Source organism: Hemicordylus capensis, chromosome 4 (assembly GCF_027244095.1).
Source record: "Hemicordylus capensis ecotype Gifberg chromosome 4, rHemCap1.1.pri, whole genome shotgun sequence".
NCBI classification, from domain to species: Eukaryota; Metazoa; Chordata; class Lepidosauria; order Squamata; family Cordylidae; genus Hemicordylus; species Hemicordylus capensis.
Window position 1 is genome coordinate 286,531,507 of NC_069660.1, and position 19,199 is coordinate 286,550,705.

General features: G+C 41.7%; 1 protein-coding gene across 9 annotated transcripts in view; it reads left to right on the forward strand.

Annotated features, from left to right (window-relative positions):
* The window catches only part of VPS13B (vacuolar protein sorting 13 homolog B), a 714,157-nt gene that overhangs the window by 680,969 nt on the left and 13,989 nt on the right, over window positions 1–19,199 (forward strand). For all 9 annotated transcript variants that reach the window (XM_053245154.1, XM_053245151.1, XM_053245153.1 and 6 more), the window contains 4 exons: window positions 7,765–7,880; window positions 8,988–9,811; window positions 13,741–13,917; window positions 15,058–15,228. In XM_053245154.1, the coding sequence (XP_053101129.1) occupies window positions 7,765–7,880; window positions 8,988–9,811; window positions 13,741–13,917; window positions 15,058–15,228 (1,288 nt within the window). The remainder of the gene's footprint in view (window positions 1–7,764; window positions 7,881–8,987; window positions 9,812–13,740; window positions 13,918–15,057; window positions 15,229–19,199) is intronic.

Here is a 19,199-nt window from a genome sequence, read left to right on the forward strand (position 1 = left end):
AAAAACAGCTCGAGGGCCAAGGTTCCCCACCCCTGCATTAGAACCACAGTCAGTTTGGTTTGAACTTGGACCGACACCTCTTTTGGGGGGCTGGTCTGGTTCGAGGTTGAACTGGTCTGATTCTACTTGAACCGGGTTTGAATATAACCGGCTCTGCACATCCCTAATGGCCAAAATTAGGACCTTCTTCAAGCAAAGCAAATGCTCTACCACTGAGCTTTGGCCCCTTCCCAACTCCTCTTTACACTCTGAAGTTCTAACATAAAACATTTCCCTTACAAGATATTATAAGGAAAAGAGAGGAAATCTGGTTCCAAATCTAGTTCCACGCTAAATCTGTGTGTCTTTTTTTTTTTTTCATCAGAGGGTTCACTGCAAAAGCATGGGATCTTTCTGATGAGGCAATGTTTATCTTGAGAGCATCAGTTTCCACTTCTTCCTTTTTTTTCTTTTTCATAGCATCAGTATCCCTCATGATTATGCAGAACAGTTTGAAGCTATGTTGGCTATTTTGGTTAAAGGTTATCTAGCAAATGGAAATCCATAGTTTGAAAACCTGAATCTTAGAATTAGACTACGTTGTGCAAAAAGGTACATAACAATTTATTGTAAGTGAAGAACTTACAAGTCCCAGAATCTGTGATTCTTACAGGATCATGAATAATTTACATTTTAGTCCAGCCATTAATTTAAGCTACGTGCTCTTTCCCCCTTCTATTAAGAAATCTATATATTTACTGAACTTCACATCTGCCATCCACTATCAGAACCAGTTTTGGCTCAGATTCCAAAGTTATTTGATTGAAGTGTTCAGAAACAGGCAGGAGCTGCAAGAGGGTGGAGAGCACTTTCCACAATGCAGGATTAAAAATATCCTATGTGAAAGGCATGTCTGTAAATGTAAAGAAACTAAACAGAAATACTTCCTCTGCTGTGTTTATTTAACCTGTGGAATTAATTGCCATCAGGAAATCTTCAAAGAAATAATTTAGCAAGATGTTATTTCATGTATCAGGCCAGTGCTAGGACCACTTAATAATATTTGGAATCCGAGATAAGGGTTAGTCTGGGGTGGGGGGGCTAATTTATCCAGCTTTTAATAACACAGTTGCCTTTAGAAAGGAACTTTTCTCCCCAGTGTAAAGTTAGTACATTCCAGGGTTATTCACCTGACCCAAAACCAAATGAGCATGGCCCACTGATAGAAATATACTGTTTGATGAGCCAGACCAGTGGCTCACAATGGTGCAGTTAAAGTAAATGTGTCAATGAACTAGAAAGTGAATCTTAATATAACTGCTTAAGAACAAAGAGGTTTTTTGGTGAGATGGGCAATTTCTTTGGCATCCAAGGCCACATTGAAAATAGTGTGAACTGAAGAGGTGTTGCTAACATTGGAGTTTTACTCAGATGCTCATAAGATTGGCTATGATCCAGAAGGCTGTCCATATACTCTCCATGGGCACCTATAGTTTGAAAAAAAAATTCCACTCAGAAACTCCCCTTCATGGTCCCACAAACTGCATTTTAAACTGTCCCAAGAGTCACCGCCCCTTCCCAGGGAATTGTGGAAGTACTACGTGGCTTCCTTTACTACTAGTAGTGCAGCATGCTGCTGGTTTTCCATCAAGCTCACTGCTGGTTTTCCATAGTTGTAGAGAATGAACGAGCTGTTGCAGGTTGGACTTGCCCAAACATCCCAATCCACCTCTCCTGGGTCTGAGGGTGAGGAGAATGATATTGCAACAGGATTAGCCATAATGAGCAGCAACGTAACACACTGCAAACAACTGTGTAGAGTAAGAATTTAAGAATTCTATGGCCAAAATGACGGGAGAATTCAAGTGAGGCAGAAAGTATTGTAAACCCTGGATTTTAAAAGTAGCGATGACGACAGCCCTATTCAGACACTTCTTTAAGAACCACCACTATACATGTGTATAGTGTCCCAAGAATGCACCAAGTGCGCCTGCAAGCTCCCCGGCACACCCCACTCTACCGCTGGCACTGACACACTCAGTAGCTTCACCCTTCTGCTGAGCTCCACAAAGTGTTTGTGGAGAGAATGCTGAAAGTGAGTTCAGCAGTGCTGAGAGCATCCGCATCAGGGGGGCAGCCTTGTGGGCACACACTTGGGATGCTGTACATAGGTATGGCATTCCCTTTTTAATGTCTAGAGAGGGCTATTGTACTCCATTGTTTGTGCTTTTCACGTTGTGTCAGCAGCAGGACATTTTCAAGTCACACAAGTGGTGAGATTCCCGAATTATATTTTTTTCAAACAAAAATTAAGGAATAATTATGGTACCTGAGCTACTGTGCTGAGGTAACATTTAGAGCTATAACATAGTCAGTTCATTCAAAAGAGCGACAGGGGGTGGGGGAAGGCTTGTTAAACAGACCTTCCATGTGGCTGGAAATGCGGACTGTGCTCCCAGACGATCCATGCCTGCAGTGCAGATCTCCAGAGGTCCCCCAGTGCGCCATGCGTGGTTCATTGGGGGATCCCCCCAGGAGACAGGTGCTCTAGGTGCCCGTCTCTGTGTCTGCTGGTGCTAAACATAGCCCCAGCAAACACACAATCTGGTAGCCTGGGTTAAGGGAGCGCTCACTCCCTTAACCTCGGCTAAAAGCTAGGCTACAAAGCGGGTCTAGACAGTGCTGCTCCGCTGGGATCAGGCCCAATCCCACTGTGCAGTTCTCACGCACAGTCCAACCCAGGCAGGGCTTCCCTAGCCTGGGTTAGGCTGTGCTTGAGAACAGCCTTAGTAAATGCTTAGACGAACATCCATTATTTTGTTGCAAATTAAATATATATTTCCTATGTATGTTGCACACCTACACACTCTGTTAGTCTCTGCCATTGTTGTGGGCCATTGCATTTTCTGAAAAGCTAACATTTGATCCAGTTGACTATGAGCGCAGCAGCTGCACATGGAGGATTTGCCATAGGCATAAGCGAGCCCTGACCCTGCTCCCCCTCATAGTGCAGATGCTGTGGCGCACTAGGACACCATGAGGAGTAGGCGACTGTGCACACCTCCCATATACCTGTCCAGCACACTTCTCTCCACTTGGTCTTTGTTCGTGTTCCTTGATCAAGTGGAAGGATGGGCATATGAGCAACTCACCTGTACCTCACATAACCATATGGTGTGCCGAGTGCTTGTGCAGACATGATGAGTAAATGGGCTTAGTTATGTATTGGGATCCCGCCATATGTAGGTGCTGTACCTGTAGTGGACTGGATTGAGCCCCTGATATTTTGTACCCCCAAGTGTTTGGTACATATTGTTAATGCATATCAGGGGCGTAACTACTATTAGGCAAGGGGAGGCGGCTGCCTGGGGGCCCCCCAGAGGCAAGTCACATGACTATATATTGTGAAGTGGGTGTGTGTGTCAGCGAGGGGCCCATTTTAAAATTTTGTCTCTGGGCCCACTCCAGCCTTGTTACGCCCCTGATGCATATATAGGCATTGTGGATTGCGTTTCTGCAACAGTGTTCCCTCTAATGTTTATCATTAGTGAGTAGAAGCAGTTTTGTTCTGGATGGCAGTTTCAAGGCAGTGTGCGCACATAATTATCTCTCTCACACAGAAATGTATGTTAATACTGCACACACACAAATTACACCCCCGCCCCCTCTTCTTTTGCAGCTTATTAATCAACACTGAAACTAGTTATTCATTACTAAGTACCATAAATATGCACCATAAATATGGAAGGAAAAAGAAGTGTATTTTACAATTATACTCTTTTATTACTAAGTATAATAACAATAAGGCAATACTTCAACAGATATTAACTGGAAGTGATAATATTTCAATATTCAAATTAGTATGGTAGAAATAGTATTATCACACTGCTGCAGATGGTAGAAAAGTATTCTCACACTATTTTGCTTTATTTGATTCCCATTAGTCACTTTGGGACTATTTTAAGCAAGAGAGAAAATAAATCTTCATCTCTGAAGAGTCCAAACAAGCACTTTTGCCCTTAATAAATATTTAGATATAAAAAGAGAACTTTGGTAAATGACATTTTTCTTAATACACTATCAATGATTTATGCATGAGCTCTGTCTTAAGTTGCAGTTCATAAAACAGCTTGCATCATTCTGAAGTCTGCACGCTCCCAGGAGCCAGCTAACAAAGCAGAACTGAAAACTGGTTCTGATGGTACAAATAGTACAGTTACAGTATCAGTATATTATGAAGTTTCTCTCAGCTCTCCTGCCTTGAATTCCCCCTCAAGGCAGAGTTTGTATTGTCCCATTTTCCATTTGTAAGGTATTCCCCCAACACCTAACAAATGCAAAATGGGACAATGGATGCCATCACTCACCAACCAACAAGCTCCCATTTTCTCAATAGCTAAAAGCATGCAGCAGCATTCTGCACCAATAAACAATCAATTATTTCTAAAGCAAAAAAGTATGTTAGAGCTCAAAAGTAATTGTTATAAAATTTAAAACAAACACTTTGAGACGGCAGACAAATCAAAGGAACTTCCGCTGAGCACTGTGGCCCCCTGTGCCTCTCTCATTGAGAATCAGTGAGCATACAAAATGCTAATGCGTTCTGCTGCTGCTCCGGAAGGCATTTCTTTTTTCCAGCCAAGGAGAAGCACTGAAAATAGATCAGCCAGGGTCCAGGGCAGGGCTGAGGTTTTGGGTGTCAGGAGAGGAAAGCGGCAAGCGCGAGAACGAGAAGCGCTGGAAATGGACAAGCTGGTCGAGGAGGAAAGAGAAGAAAGAGTCTGAGCAGCATCAGCGCGAAACGGAGAGGGAGACGGTTCCCTCCTTATTAATAAGAGCCCACGGCAGTTGGGAGAGATGGAGGTGGTGAGGCGATGGGGAAAGGAGCAGCCGCAGTGAGCGGCGGCTTTAGGAAGCTGCGCGGAGTGCTTGGGGAATGTGCGTGCGCGCCTTATTCTGCAAGTATCGTAGGCATCTATTGCGTGCTGTCCTGATTTCTGAAAGAGGGCAACATTATTCCTTTTTGCTGTGTTCAAACATATTTCATTAGCTGCTCAAACCTGCCATGACATTTTGTAAACATTTATTCAGTTGTTAAGAGATTGTATGCTCCCTCGTCCAGGCCTCCTCCAGTGCTAGATAAGACTGTATGCTTATGTGCTGCCTTCAGCACTTGAGCACACAGACGACATGGATATGCTTTTCAGATGCAACCACGATATAGGATAAGGTTCATCTTCAAAAAGCCCCAAAACATGATTTTGCTTTGTTATTGGCACTATATAGTGTGAGATGCACATGTCCATGTACAATTCAGCCACATATGCAAGGAGCATACATCATAGTGTGTGTATATATGTATATATATATATGTATATATGTGTGTGTGTGTGTGTGTGTGTGTGTGTGTGTGTATATATATATATATATATATATATATATATATATATATATATATATATATATATGCATGCTGTATTGCATTATTATTAATGGGAAAGGTAGATGTATTGCTGGATGATTACACCGAAAGGTCCTAAGACATCAGAAGCTGACTAGTTTCCCATCCTGTCAGTGAAGACTACCACCTTATTGATTCATTGCCATGGCTTCATTCAGCTGCTCACTTTTCTTTATAGATCTTTCACATATTTCTTTGAATATATGACCCTGCTTAGCTTGTGTGTTCAACCTGCAGTTGTATAGCTACATAACTTCCGTTCTTACATACTGCTGTTTGGTTTCTTGTTCCATAAAAAACAAATGTTAAACTTTGACTGTAGAAAAAGAAAACTGGGCGACAGCTATAACAACACAGCAAGTTAACTTACATCCAAGAACCACCCTTAAAACTGTGTGTCTTACAAACTACTGTGTGTTACATAATGTTTTTGCTATTGACTTGTCAATAGTAAGGCCAATCCAGCCAGCAAAGATGCCTACTGAGTTTCCTGCATGTTTTTTATGTTAGCTTTCCCCAGCAAGTTTTCTTTGAAACGGTCACAGAAGTTTTCCAAGTATGAATCTTCTTCAAAGTATCTGAAATAACATATACAGTTCAGCAAGTAGTTCGCTTCATTCAACTCTTGCTAAAGTTTCCCTTATGATAGAGACTCCTCTCTGTGCCTACCCCCCAGGCCATTGGCTTTTTTTATTGCTCCAAAGTAATGTTGGGGGAAAGGAGAATGTGTTCTATACTTCTGTGTAATTTCCTGATAAAATGAAAAAACCCAAACTTGCGGTGTTGGGGATCATGCTGGGTTCTTCCTTTCCAAAGCCGCATCACCAGCAATAATAATTCTCTAAGACAAATTGTTACTCAGTTTAGAAATTGTGTTGTCAGTTTTATTATTTCCACCTCTTCTGATTAAAAGAAATTGATATAGTTGCAAGTCACCAAATTACAGAGTGGAAAGAAATCCTGGATTTTAAGTTTTAAATAATAAAGGTCTGGGAGAAATTATGAATAATCTTGGCAATACTGGAAGTGACCATTTAGACAAAAAGAAAAGGAGAGCAGCACCAGAAAATATCCAAAGAAGTAAAAAGAGTGGTAAACAGGTGTCTGAATGAGAATGTATTGCTTCAGATACACTGCCCAATTTTTTTTTCCATTGAAAGAATATCTTCCTCTGGGATTACCGCAAGCCACTTTGGACAATACCGCCTGACTGGCTGCATGAGAGGTATTTGTGTGTGTCTCTGTGTGTGCTTGTGCATGAACTTCTCGCCACCAGCAGCACCTGATACACTGTTACTACTTTAAAGTAATATTTAACCACCCAATCAGGACAGTTCAGATGGTGCATCCCCTCTGTGGTATGGTGCAGAGCTGAATGGCATGCTGGAAGATTTGCAGCCTCTGATGTGGGTTCAGGGATAGTGAGGGCACACCGTTCTGTTTCCACAGCTAAAACTAAGTGTTAACTTCTGAGATGTTAGTCTTCATGTACGCATTATACTACCACAGTTTCATGTGAAGAGGTGTTTGTGTGGAATAGCCCCCACGTGAAGAAATGAAATGAGAACTTGCAACACAAAGAATTGTTTTCTTTGTCATAGAGGGCCATTTAATGTGCACAACTTCTAGATAGCTCAACAAGCTACAGAGCTGTATTCATGTGATGAGTGTCCTGGTAGCTTGATGATGTGAACAGGAATAGAGACCGTTACCAGAGGGTGGATATAAGCAATCAAAGTACATCTCCGTAGGGTATTTTAGTACTATGGTTTCATATTGGGATAAATCATGTTACACAGAGTTTCTTTGCAATACAAGCAGTAGGGGTTTTCTGCTCCCTGCACTCCTCATGCTAATGTAATCTGGGATTGCTGGGCCAGAAATTGAAATCTTGCTCTCTCTGTGAGTTATGTTTACACAGTAACAGAGCTTTTTGCATTTTCTGTCACAGAGAAAGAGTTTCAGGGCTGTGTGGTATATAATGACGTGGTGCTTTGAATAAGCAGGGAAGAGTAAGTTAAAGAAAAAAGTGTCTCATGCCTGGTCCTAACTCAGGCATCCAGTTCTGGTGACCTCTGGAAAGCTGGAAGTTGGTTTAATAGACTTTTTGTTTGGTGCTGTAGACCTCGTTTTCTTATTTCCATTAAAATGAAAAATTAGGACTAAGGTTGTGTTTCCTCATTTCCATATAGCTGCACAGATATTACTAGAACTATTCTGGAATAAGTATTTTTTGTCCAAACAGCTTTAACTTTATTGACTCAAAGTATGGCCATGTTGTATAAATTTCAACAAAAAGGAGGATTTTGTTTTTTTTCTTCTAGATTGTATTTTTAACTGGCTTTGGCTATGTGTATGTGGACATTGCTCATCAGTGTGGAACAATAATAATAATGTTAGCACCTGAAGGGAGACCAGGACACCAGATTAACTTGAACAGGTATGTTTCAAAAAATGTATGGGAGGCTATAGAGAAAATTGTCCTTTGTAGCTGTTCAGTCCTCTTGGTGTTAAGTGACTTATTAAATCTGGCACAACTGTTTGTTTTGTCTCGTGTTGCTGCGTATGTGTGGCGTATGTTTAGACCACATGTTAACATTTTGTATATCTCAGTAAAACATGACAATCTAACATCTGAGGTCATGTCACCCTAGGATAAACACGCAATGTCTGGTACAATAAACAAGGCTCAAAGAGGACTCACAAGTTTAAAGTTTATTTGGCCAGATTGGCGATCCTTTGCTTGCACAGAACTCCCATTGAGGTATGTGGGAGTTCTCATGATGAAGGACAGAAGAATGGTCCCATGCAGACGATGTAGTCTATCATCTTTATTACACTTCCTTGTGCCCTCAAGCTGCAAAATCTTTGCTGCAAGCTCCACTCAACTTGGATTATAAAATCACCTATTTATAACCGTCAGAGTGCTTGACTTCCAGAGGTAGCAACACACAGAGAGTAGAATGTGCGTGTTAGGATTTTTTTTTAATGTGCCCCATAATTAAGTTAACTCCTGTGAAATTGGTGATTGGTGGTGCTTAATATCCCACTTGTTAGTTAAACCGGGCCAAGAGCAGTTAACGCTATAAAGCAAGCAACCCATCATCAGTTTAAAATGAACATGGTGATTTAATAGGGGAATATATTGCTTCCATAATGTGAAGTTAATGATCCATAATAAAAACACTCCATTCTGTATTGTCTCCAGAAAAGGAGCCAAAAGTGTAACATCTGACAATGTGTGAGGATATTTTCCGTTGTCTGCTTTAACTTCATGCTACATTGCAAATACAAGGGAGAACTACTGTGCATAAAATGTTACAGGGAAGTTCATATATAAATTTCTGTTAAATGGGCAAGGGCAGTGGAATTTAGCACAGATGAAGAATTAAACCTCTTTGAATACATTGAGTGTAAGGATTTAGATGTCCAAATGTAATTCATATTAATAACATTTGCACATTGAACTAGCCCCCCATAATTCCCCCCCCCGCGCTAATCCTCAGTTTAAATTTGGGGAGACTAATTGTTGTTTTCTCCCATTCAGAACGCAAGAGCAGAACCTCATGTTTAAAATGTTCATCAGTCAGCTGAGCCTTGCTGTGTATGATGATATCACAAACCCAAAAACATCATCTGAACTTCTGCGGTTCACAGTGGACAACATATACATTCGTATGGTTCCAGTTGCCAGCTACCTTAGACCTCTCTCTCATGAATTTCATGGAGAGGTCAACAATGGTCTTCAGCAGTTTTATACTCTCCAGCTCTATTGTGGAGACTTGCAGCTGGACAATCAGCTTTACAGCAAATCCAATTTCCATTTTCCAGTCCTGCTGTGCCAAGGAGAGAAAAATGAAACTACACAGTGGACCAAAGTGCACAGCCTCATGGTATCCAACAAAGACCTGGAAGAATATCATGAGAACTCCTTCATCAAACTCAGCCTCACTTTGTCAGAAGAGCAGAATTTGCTGTTTCATGTGAATGACCTCAGCTTTGAAATCAAGCCAGCCAGGTTATACGTGGAAGACACATTTGTTTATTACATTAAGACTTTATTTGAGACATACCTGCCAGACAGCAAAAGAGTTTACCATTCCACAGAAGCCTCAGCTCTTAGCCGGATACTGCCTGAACGGGTGAAGCAGCATGCAAATGCTTTGGTCAATCCAGTAAAGTTGAGGAAGTTAGTAATCCAGCCGGTTAACCTCTTGGTCAGTATCCATGCCTCACTGAAACTATATATTGCTTCGGATCACACTCCTCTCTCCTTTTCCATGTTTGAACGAAGACCCATTTTCACAACTGCCAGGCAACTCATTCACGCGTTGGCTATGCACTACGCTGCAGGAGCCTTATTTAGAGCAGGTATGTTCATTTGCTTTGTAACCGTTTTATATCTCTATGATATAAAGTAGCCAAGTGTGTGGAACACAAGCCTAAGTGGGCAATTGAGGTATACCTGAACTCACACTGATTATGAACAACCAGTTCCCATTCACACAACCAGAAGCTTTGGGCTGCAGAAACCAATAATGACCGTGGCTTGGTCAGTGTTGTGTATCATAGAAATTGGGTGTGTCCTCATCACACCAGCCAAGTGAACTGGAAGTGGACTTTTACATGTTTTTTGCATTCAAAATAACTATTGCCAGAATCATACTTCATTCTTATTGCTGTGCTGTTGAACAGTGACTATTGTGCTCAATGGAAATATATGGTCTTCAGTAATATGATCTGACAGGAGGAATGGCATAAAACATTGGAACTGAAAGTGATGTGAGCATGAAGTAATAGAGAGCAACACTTAGCTTCTTGTAGGATGTTCGTAAAGCTTGTGAAAAATGGAGAAGGGTAGTGTGTCGTATTCTTTCTGTTTGCTGTCCTAGCCTGCACTATTCAACATCAGAATAACTAATTCCTAACATGAACTCACAAAAGGAGTTTCTTTCATGAAATTATTGAATCTGTCTCTATGCATTTGAAGCAAACTATGCCATTGAACACTATTTTCTTGTTCAATCTCCTTTGGGCTGCCGTTTATGATTAGCAATCTGTCTTTCTTCACAGAATCCTCATGGTAGACTGGCACACAGATGTTTATTATCCTTTGATCTGAGAAGTGTGTTTGTTTTACTGATTCTTTCCCATACAAGATCAATAGTGAGCAAACAGTCTATTACATTAACGGATACCTTGTCTCACTTCCATACATGTGCATTCATAAAGTGACACCCATCTCTGCTGTACCTTTACCTACATAAGAACATGTATAATTGCAGAGGAAAGGGAGACTGCCTTTGATCACCCACAGCCAATGTGCTATTGCTTTTGCTGAAACAATTATGTTTGTTTTTCCTTTATAACAATTCCCATTGTGCACTGTCCCATTCCCACTTATGTACACCTATCTCAGGCACTATGTAAGTGGATGGGAAAGGATTAACCAATTTTACTGTGTGTCATATACCAGGGTTTCTTAACCTTGGGCCCCCAGATGTTGTTGGACTACAACTCCCATCATCCCCAGACATGGCCTTTGTGGCTGATGGGAGTTGTAGTCCAAAAACATCTGGGGGCCCAAGGTTAAGAAACCCTGGCATATACCATTAAGAAAACTCTAGCTATCTGAAGAACAATGCAAGAGCACATCCAGACATGCCTGCTTCTAGGAACTGGGAATGCTCTTTGAATACACCTGAATCTCATAGTCCAGCCACACAGGGACTTCAGCCCATGCAGATAACCATTAGTCTGTATGGCTGGGACTGGAGCAAAGCAAGCACAAACTCTGCAGTCCATAGGGAAAGCTTTTCTCATCAGAGTCCTTATGCCCAGTTGTAAGACTGGGACACAGGGCCAGCTGTCTACACAAGCAATCTAAAAGATCAATATTATAAAGCAGCCTATTTATATAAAGGTGAGCCTCAGGATCCCTTGCAGTGCTACAGAGAATGTTGGGGTCCACTGCATGCCATTTATACCTCCATACCTTCTGCAGCATTACAAGGTATTCAGGCACACTCAGATTATGCACTGCAGCCATATAGGAATCAAAATGTCTCAGTCTAGTCCTGATGGGACACTGCCATTAGGACAAGTTCTAAGAGTGAAAAACTGTTGGAGTGTGACCTCAAGTTTCAAATATTTGGAAACATTCTCCAGGGAGCTGAGGGGCCCCTTCAGGTAGTAAGACCCAAAGGCACAAGGCACATGTTTTAAGGAGCAACAGCCAGTCTACGAGTCCCTGCCACTTGTATCCATACAAATACTTATTTGCAAGTACATTACATTTCTAGCATGTATTGCATATGTTTTGACTAAAACCATAACAAATGCTGCAAACTTCAGCCACGCTGTCCAAACCATAGAAATTGAACTTCACATCCTTTCTGTGTCCGTTTTCTGAAGAGAACGATTATTCAGTGAATCCATCTCCTTGGAGGGATTTGTATCCCAGGGCTCTGAAACTGCACAGCACAGAAGAGCTGCTCTTGCCCTCATGTCTGAGCCAGGTTGTACCATGTGGGGCCAGGAGTAGGGGGAGCCATCCTTGCTTTGCTTTGTGGAGGACGAGTGGCAGATGAGGTCTGAAGCATGAAGTGGAGGTGGAATGTGTCGTTGCACTTTGAGAAAACCACACAAGGTTCATTTGTGTTTGGTGAATGATTCTATTTCATTCATTGTTATTGAGACTCACTGCAGAGTTTGGGATGGGGCACACAGCCCTTGGTAAATCACAAGCTGGTAGGGGTGAGGTAGAAAGGAGAGCAGTCTAGTTCCATGCTCTTAGCTGCATGATGAAAGAACCAGCTTTTTACAGCCAATGAAATGGGCTTTGGCCAGTGACACTTATGGCCATAATGTATTTGCTAGTCTTTCAGGCAATGCAAGTCTTTGGGGGTTTTTCCAATGATTTTTGTTAACAGGAACAACTCCTACAATCATAATCGTAATGTAGAAATGATTTATACCTGTCTCCAGCCAGTATATAAGTCACTCCTGACTTTTCCACATAACCTTGTTTGATTTGCACGTCAACACTGATGTGTATTAGTTTCCCATTATGATTCGTTACAGAAGAAAGTTGCAAAAACCTCCCATCAGGTGAAATGGCTGATGTGGACCACACCCCAGCTCTCCCTCTCCTGCTGTCCCCACATGGACCAAACTGGCTCCTGCTTGAGTACAAGAGTCACTCTTCTGTACTGTACAGACATGTTCAGACCCTGTACGTTGTGTCTACACTCACTGTAATCAACACCTCAGCTGATTAGTAGCTGATCTCTCTGCTTAATTGTACAGCCAATGTATGGCCAACTCTGCAATCACATAAGGTGCCAACCAGGCACCTTCTTTTGCACCAGGATGGTAGTCTCTGACTAGGTAGTCCTCCACACTGCCACTCTGTGGGCTACTGCTGCAGACAGCTGTTGTGACCTTATGATTCCTCTAAAAATTCTGCGCAAGCTTCCAGAACAAAATTTCAAGAAAGCTTGTTGCAAACAAAGGGTAATGCTTGGCCATCAGGCTATCTGCCAGCAACTGGAACTTTTAAGTAGGAAACTAAATCCTAGGAATCCTCCACCCTTGTGGGGAGACTCATGAGGGATCCTCCCTCTGAGTAACTTAATCAGCATGCAAATGCCAGTGCTGTTTACACAATTGCGTTGAGCAAAAACAATTTATCTAGCTATAACTAGACCTCTACAAGAAAGTGATCAGCACTTTCTTGTAGCACTGTTGGGGTGGATTAAAATAATTCCTTACGCACTTGTCAGAAATCTGCATCCCCTTTCCCAACACCCCATCAAGTAGTTGACCTTCACACTCCCCCAAGGCTGCACACTGTATCACTGTAAACTAGCTGTCATGATTCTTTTGCCGTGAGGACGTGAAATAACAAGGTTGCTTTTCAAGATGTAAAGCCTACTAAGCAAAATAAGCCTCTGCTCCTATTACTTCAAGCCAGCTGAATGCAGCATCCATCTCTCCACACACAGTATTTGCAGAAATACAGGAGGCTCATGGCAGGAAGTCATTTTAAAGCTATTTGTGTTTTTGCCAAAGGGATTTCTTTAATTTAAGAGAGCGTCAACCACTGCCATTGCCGGATCTATAGTGGATGAGCTATTTCCCGTTTTTCTCTCAAAGGAAGTACTTGATATGATACATTTTTAGTGTAAAAATGGGGTTGAGAGGAGAGTTGATTATTTTTCTTTTCTTTTCTTTCTTTTGCAACTGTTGTTTTTGTGGTTTAATGAAATCAACTTTGTTGTTAATGTCTCTTTTCATAGGTTGGGTTGTTGGATCTCTGGAAATCCTGGGCAGTCCAGCCACCTTGGTAAGAAGCATAGGCAATGGGATAGCTGACTTCTTCCGGCTCCCATATGAAGGGCTCACTCGTGGTCCAGGAGCTTTTGTTAGTGGAGTTTCCAGAGGGACAACATCGTTTGTAAAGCACATTTCCAAAGGTAGATGTTCTTATATTGCTGCCATTTATTCTTTAAAAGGGCATTCAAGGTTTATTTTATTTTATTTATTTAAAATATTTCTGTACCGCCCAAAACTTGCATCTGGGAGGTTTACAATTTAAAACATTTAAAACATCAAATCAATTATCATCAATTAAAATCTATTAAAACATTTAAAACCCAGTATTAACATTTTAAAATTATAAATCTAAGGTTTGAGGTAGACACGTTGCCATCAACTCTGTCCTATCTCATTGGGCTTCAGCAAAATGTTGAGAGGGTAACAAGCCGCATCTGCCCCCTGTGTTTAAAACCGATTGTTTCTTTAACAACAGCATCTAAGAAACGCCAGCTTTTTAAGCTTTCCCTCATGGCCACTTTGTCATGCACTAACTGAGCGGAGATGTTAAAAGAGTTCAATACTTCTGCTGTACCACCGAAATCCTACACCACATTGCCTCATCTCATGTAGTCTTTTTAAAAAGGTGTGGGTGGAGGAGTAGGTACTCTTGTAAGTATTGCCGAACATGTTTTTGAAGGGAGCCTACATCTGGATTTTCCTGAACATGAACACACACATAGTGCCATCTTGTGGCTTCAAAGCCCAGCTGCAAACTGCAGAGGATTTAAAGTTGCTGTTCACCCAGCAACTTAGAGCAATGCCAGAAATCATTGTGAACCCTTCCCAAGTCTCATTATATGTATGTTTGACATTGGATTGGGGGTGTGGGGCAATTATTGAAGGTTTTGGTGGATTACGATTATGGCTAGCACTATATCCGTCTTTCATTTTAACACACACACACACACACACCCATATACCCATGTTATAAGTACCTGTCTACTGAGGATTACACTTCATGCAACCGATGGACTGTAGTCCCTGAAAGCATCTGCTACAATAAATCTTTGTGGTTCACCAGACTCTTTGTTGCTTTCCTATAAGAAGGTTGAAGGGCTGAGCAAAAGCCACACTATGTGGAACATAGTACTGATCCTTAAAATAACTATCCATTTATATTTCACAGGGCTAGATTGTACAGGTCAAATAATGTGGCATATTGTTTTGAAATGAAGTGGTTTCATCACACAAGCTCTAAACAATTTGTTGATCTAAATTTATAACCTGTTTGTCTTTAGGTACACTGACATCCATTACCAACCTGGCAACAAGCCTTGCTCGGAATATGGATAGGCTGTCTTTGGATGAGGAACATTACAACAGGCAAGAGGAATGGAGAAGGCAGCTCCCTGAGAATCTGGGAGAAGGGCTGAGACAGGGCCTCTCTCGATTAGGCATCAGCCTTCTAGGTAATGGAAATCTGATTTTATATATCATTGCATCCGGTATTTGGGAGCATGGGACCTGGAAATCTGAACCCAAAGGTGCACATTAGTGACATTGCAAAACTTGCATTCTTCTTTTCTGTCTATGTTTTGGTTGCAGAGTTTGCTCAGACAGTTTGTTTTTGCAGGTTCCCCCCACCATATTCCAGTTTCTTGTCATTGACTGGAGACAAAAAAGTAGGATTGGACCTGAGATACATTGGGTCTCATGGGGCAATAGGTGTAGAATTGCAGAGGCAAGGGAGCTGAGGGCTCCAGTGGTGAGAAATGCAGTCTGAATTAACTGAAATATAATTCCTCAGTTATGATTAGCTCTCAACCAAAACTGCTCTAGTTTCTTCCCATTTAGCAGAATTGATTTGCATTTCCAGTTATTTCTCCACATCCATGGATACTTAGGGACTTGTTCTGAAATGAAAGCTCGTGTCAGATCCAGCTGTTCCCAGTGCTTGCAGCATGGTAATGGGGTTCAGGGAGCAAATCCAGGGGAGCCTGGCATGGCAACAATAGCAGGTTGAGTTCTCTTTAAGCTATGGGGCAACCTCTGCCTCGAGGGCACAGAATAACTGATGAAGTCCATGAAACTTTGAAGGTTAGGATGGTGCCCTGAAACAGGTGGAGCCTTCTTCATTCTACCGGCCAAGGCCTGGGTGAGTAGATTGCTCCAGCAGAGAACCATCGTTCATCCATATTGGATTTGTGAAGATCTCTCAGTTACCCTAACATTCCAATCTGATTTGGCAAAACAATATTTAGAAAGAGCTGCTGTTCTCCTAATGGTGGTTAGGAACATAGGAAGCTGCCTTATATAGAGTCAGACCATTGGTCTATCTAGCTCATTATTGTCTACACAGACTGGCAGCAGCTTCTCCAAAGTTTTTTACAAGTTCAACTCATCACCTTGCAGCTGCCATCTGTAATTCCCAGTATGCACAGGCTAAAGCCTTGCCACAAAGGTCTCTGGTTGAGCAACCCACTGCATCACAAAAAAAAAAAAGTATCCTAACTGAACAACTGATCCTGATCTTTTAGTGCAGTATTAAATACCATATTCCACACTCTATGGCATTGCAGCTAAGCTGGTTTTTAAACATTTTCTGATGACTCCATTGTACCCCCAGGCAAACATTTTCTGATGACTCCATTACATGTGAATGGAGTTTAATGCACATTGCAAAAACCAAAGCCAATTGTGAATCTAATGGGGGTTACAGGAAACTAAAAGCACTTTTATTTCTTGTCAACAGTAAGTATGGAAATTTCAGAGCACATTGATTCCATTTATTTGCATTTGATATATAGCTAAAGGTACAAAAAAAGATAGCCTCGGGAATGTCTTCTGGTAAACCAGACAGGTATGATGACGCCATCATTTCCAGTGTTTACTTTTTTGAGGAGTTATTTTTTTTAAAAACATCTCGAACTGATAATTTTCTTTGTATCGTAGATAACCCAGATGCTTGCTTTTTTGGGAAACCACTTGAATATAGTGCAAATGTCAAGCAAACTTTGCTAGAAAAAACCACGGGGTGGGGGTGGGGGCATGTACCCATTTCTTAAACTAGCAAAGGAAGAAACATTTGCACTGCTTGGCAAAATGCTTTGGTGCATATATGAGAGCATGTAATGTACTGCCAGACACAGAAGCTTAGAAGAGACTAGCTTGAAAAGGTTGGTTGTGTTTCTTAACCTTAAGTGCTGTACAAAGCTCAACCTAAGAGCAGAACCACATGGGATAGCAACCTCAGGGTGCCCTCCAAAGTGACACCCCAACTCTCTTCAGTAGCCTGTAGGGTAACTCACCTCCTCTCCTGACATCCTCACATTGCTTGTTTCACTGTCCCCACCAGCAGCCACCACTGGTGAAGAATGAAAACATGGAAGCACACGTGTGTAGCAAGTTGTATAAACATTATGGGGAAGAACACAACACAGGGCTGTTGCCTTCTGTGGCAACCCCACATTCCTTTTAAAGTGTAGGTCTAGTCTAAGAGGGAGCCACCTAATGGCACAGCGGGAAATGACTTGCCTAGCAAGCCAGAGGTTGCTGGTTTGAATCCCTGCTAGTATGTTTCCCAGACTACGGGAAACTCCTGTATCAGGCAGCAGCGATGTAGGAAGATGCTGAAAGGCATCATCTCACACTGCGCGGGAGGAGGCAATGGTAAACTCCTCCTGTATTCTACCAAAGACAACCACAGGGTTCTGTGGTCGCCAGGAATCGACACTGACCCGACAGCACACTTTACTTTAAGAGGAACTGGAGGAATGTCAGAAATGTGGCTGTGAGCGTGGGGTAGTGGTTAGATTAGAACTTGGAAGGCCCAGGTTCAAATCCACACTCAGCCATGAAATCCATTGGGTGACCTTTGGCCAGTCGCACTGTATCAGCCAAAACAACCTTGCAGGATTGTTATAAAGATAAAGGGTGGGGCGAATACAGTGGGAGCACATTACCCTGAGTCCCTTGGAAGAAGAGTGAAATAAAATAAAATAAAATAATAATGGAAATTATTCCACTGTATTCAGGGAGTAATTACTCCATTTGAAAAGTGTCCATACACTAGCAAGCAGACATCCAGGAGGAAAAATGTAGATAAAAGGGGAAATAGCTTCATATTGTGATCTGAAATACTAAAGAGCACAGACCTTCAAAAAGGTCTTCTGTGCAAACTCCTCTGAAACATATGGTAGTGGATTAAGAGCAGTTTCATTCCCTTGTAACATATTTGCCTGGGTGTGTGCACAGCTCACAACCACACACATGAAATGGTCATGGTGCTTTAAAACAGCATTGGTCACTGTTTATGCAACAGTAGGCGGGAGTAGTGGCCACAAGGGAGGAATTGTGGTGTGTGATTAATACATGCCCACAATGTTCAGCATTTTCTACTGCTGCTAATATGCATGCCATTAATAGGAAGCCTTTGTGGAAAGATTCTTCAGCAGTTGTACCAGCTTTTTGCAGATCTTCTGTCCAGTAAGAGCTGCACCATCACCAGTTTTTCTTCTCTTAGCACAGACTTGTAAGATAATCTGTTTAATTATCTTTCTCTAGAAAGTCCCCTGCTAACAGAGCAAAGAGGCACCTTTTTAAAGTGGTGGTTCTCTTTGTTGAGCAGGAGAGCAACTGGTCCTATCCAACCCCAGCACAGTATCCCTCCAGTGGCTGTTGCTGGTGTCTATCTTATATTTCTTTTTTTAGATTGTGAACCCTTTGGGGACAGGGAGCCATTTTATTTTTATATATATAGTAAACTACAGGGCTCAGTGGGTGCCAGGAGTCAAAATCGACTTGACGACACACTTTACCTTTAAACCACTTTGGGAACTTTTGTTGAAAAGCAGTATATAAATATTCGTTGTATTCGTATTCCCATGTGGAAGTGACATGAATTAAAGCACTGGAACCTCTTCAGTTCTCCAAGGGGACAGATATTGTGCTGGACATCCAAAGTTGTTGCTATGAAATCTAAACAGACCCAATTGCTATTGTTTCTTAGTTACTGCCTTTACTCAAGATATGCAAGAAGAACTTTAGTTTACAAGTTGGCTTAGACTGCAGTTGCCTGCACTGTTTTATTTTAAAAAGAATGAGGAACTTATCCCCTCTCTCTGGTTCTATTTACAAATTCTTTATTGCTGAAATAATGCCCGCTATTCTTAGCCACAAAAAAGAATTAACCACCCAAATAAATACCGACCACTCCACTGTAATATGAATGAGCAAGTGCCTAGCTGTATACTGTATTACAAGTGAGGAATCAATGGGAATAATTCACCATGGGTATGGATCTTTAGAGTCAATCATATAAAAAGGAAGTCCAGGCATGGACTGTTTTGATGTTTTCATTTGTTTTCACCACAAACCCAGCATGCTTGGAGAGTTCTGTAAATGATTGGCCCATCAGTACAACAGGCTGGTGTTCTGAGTT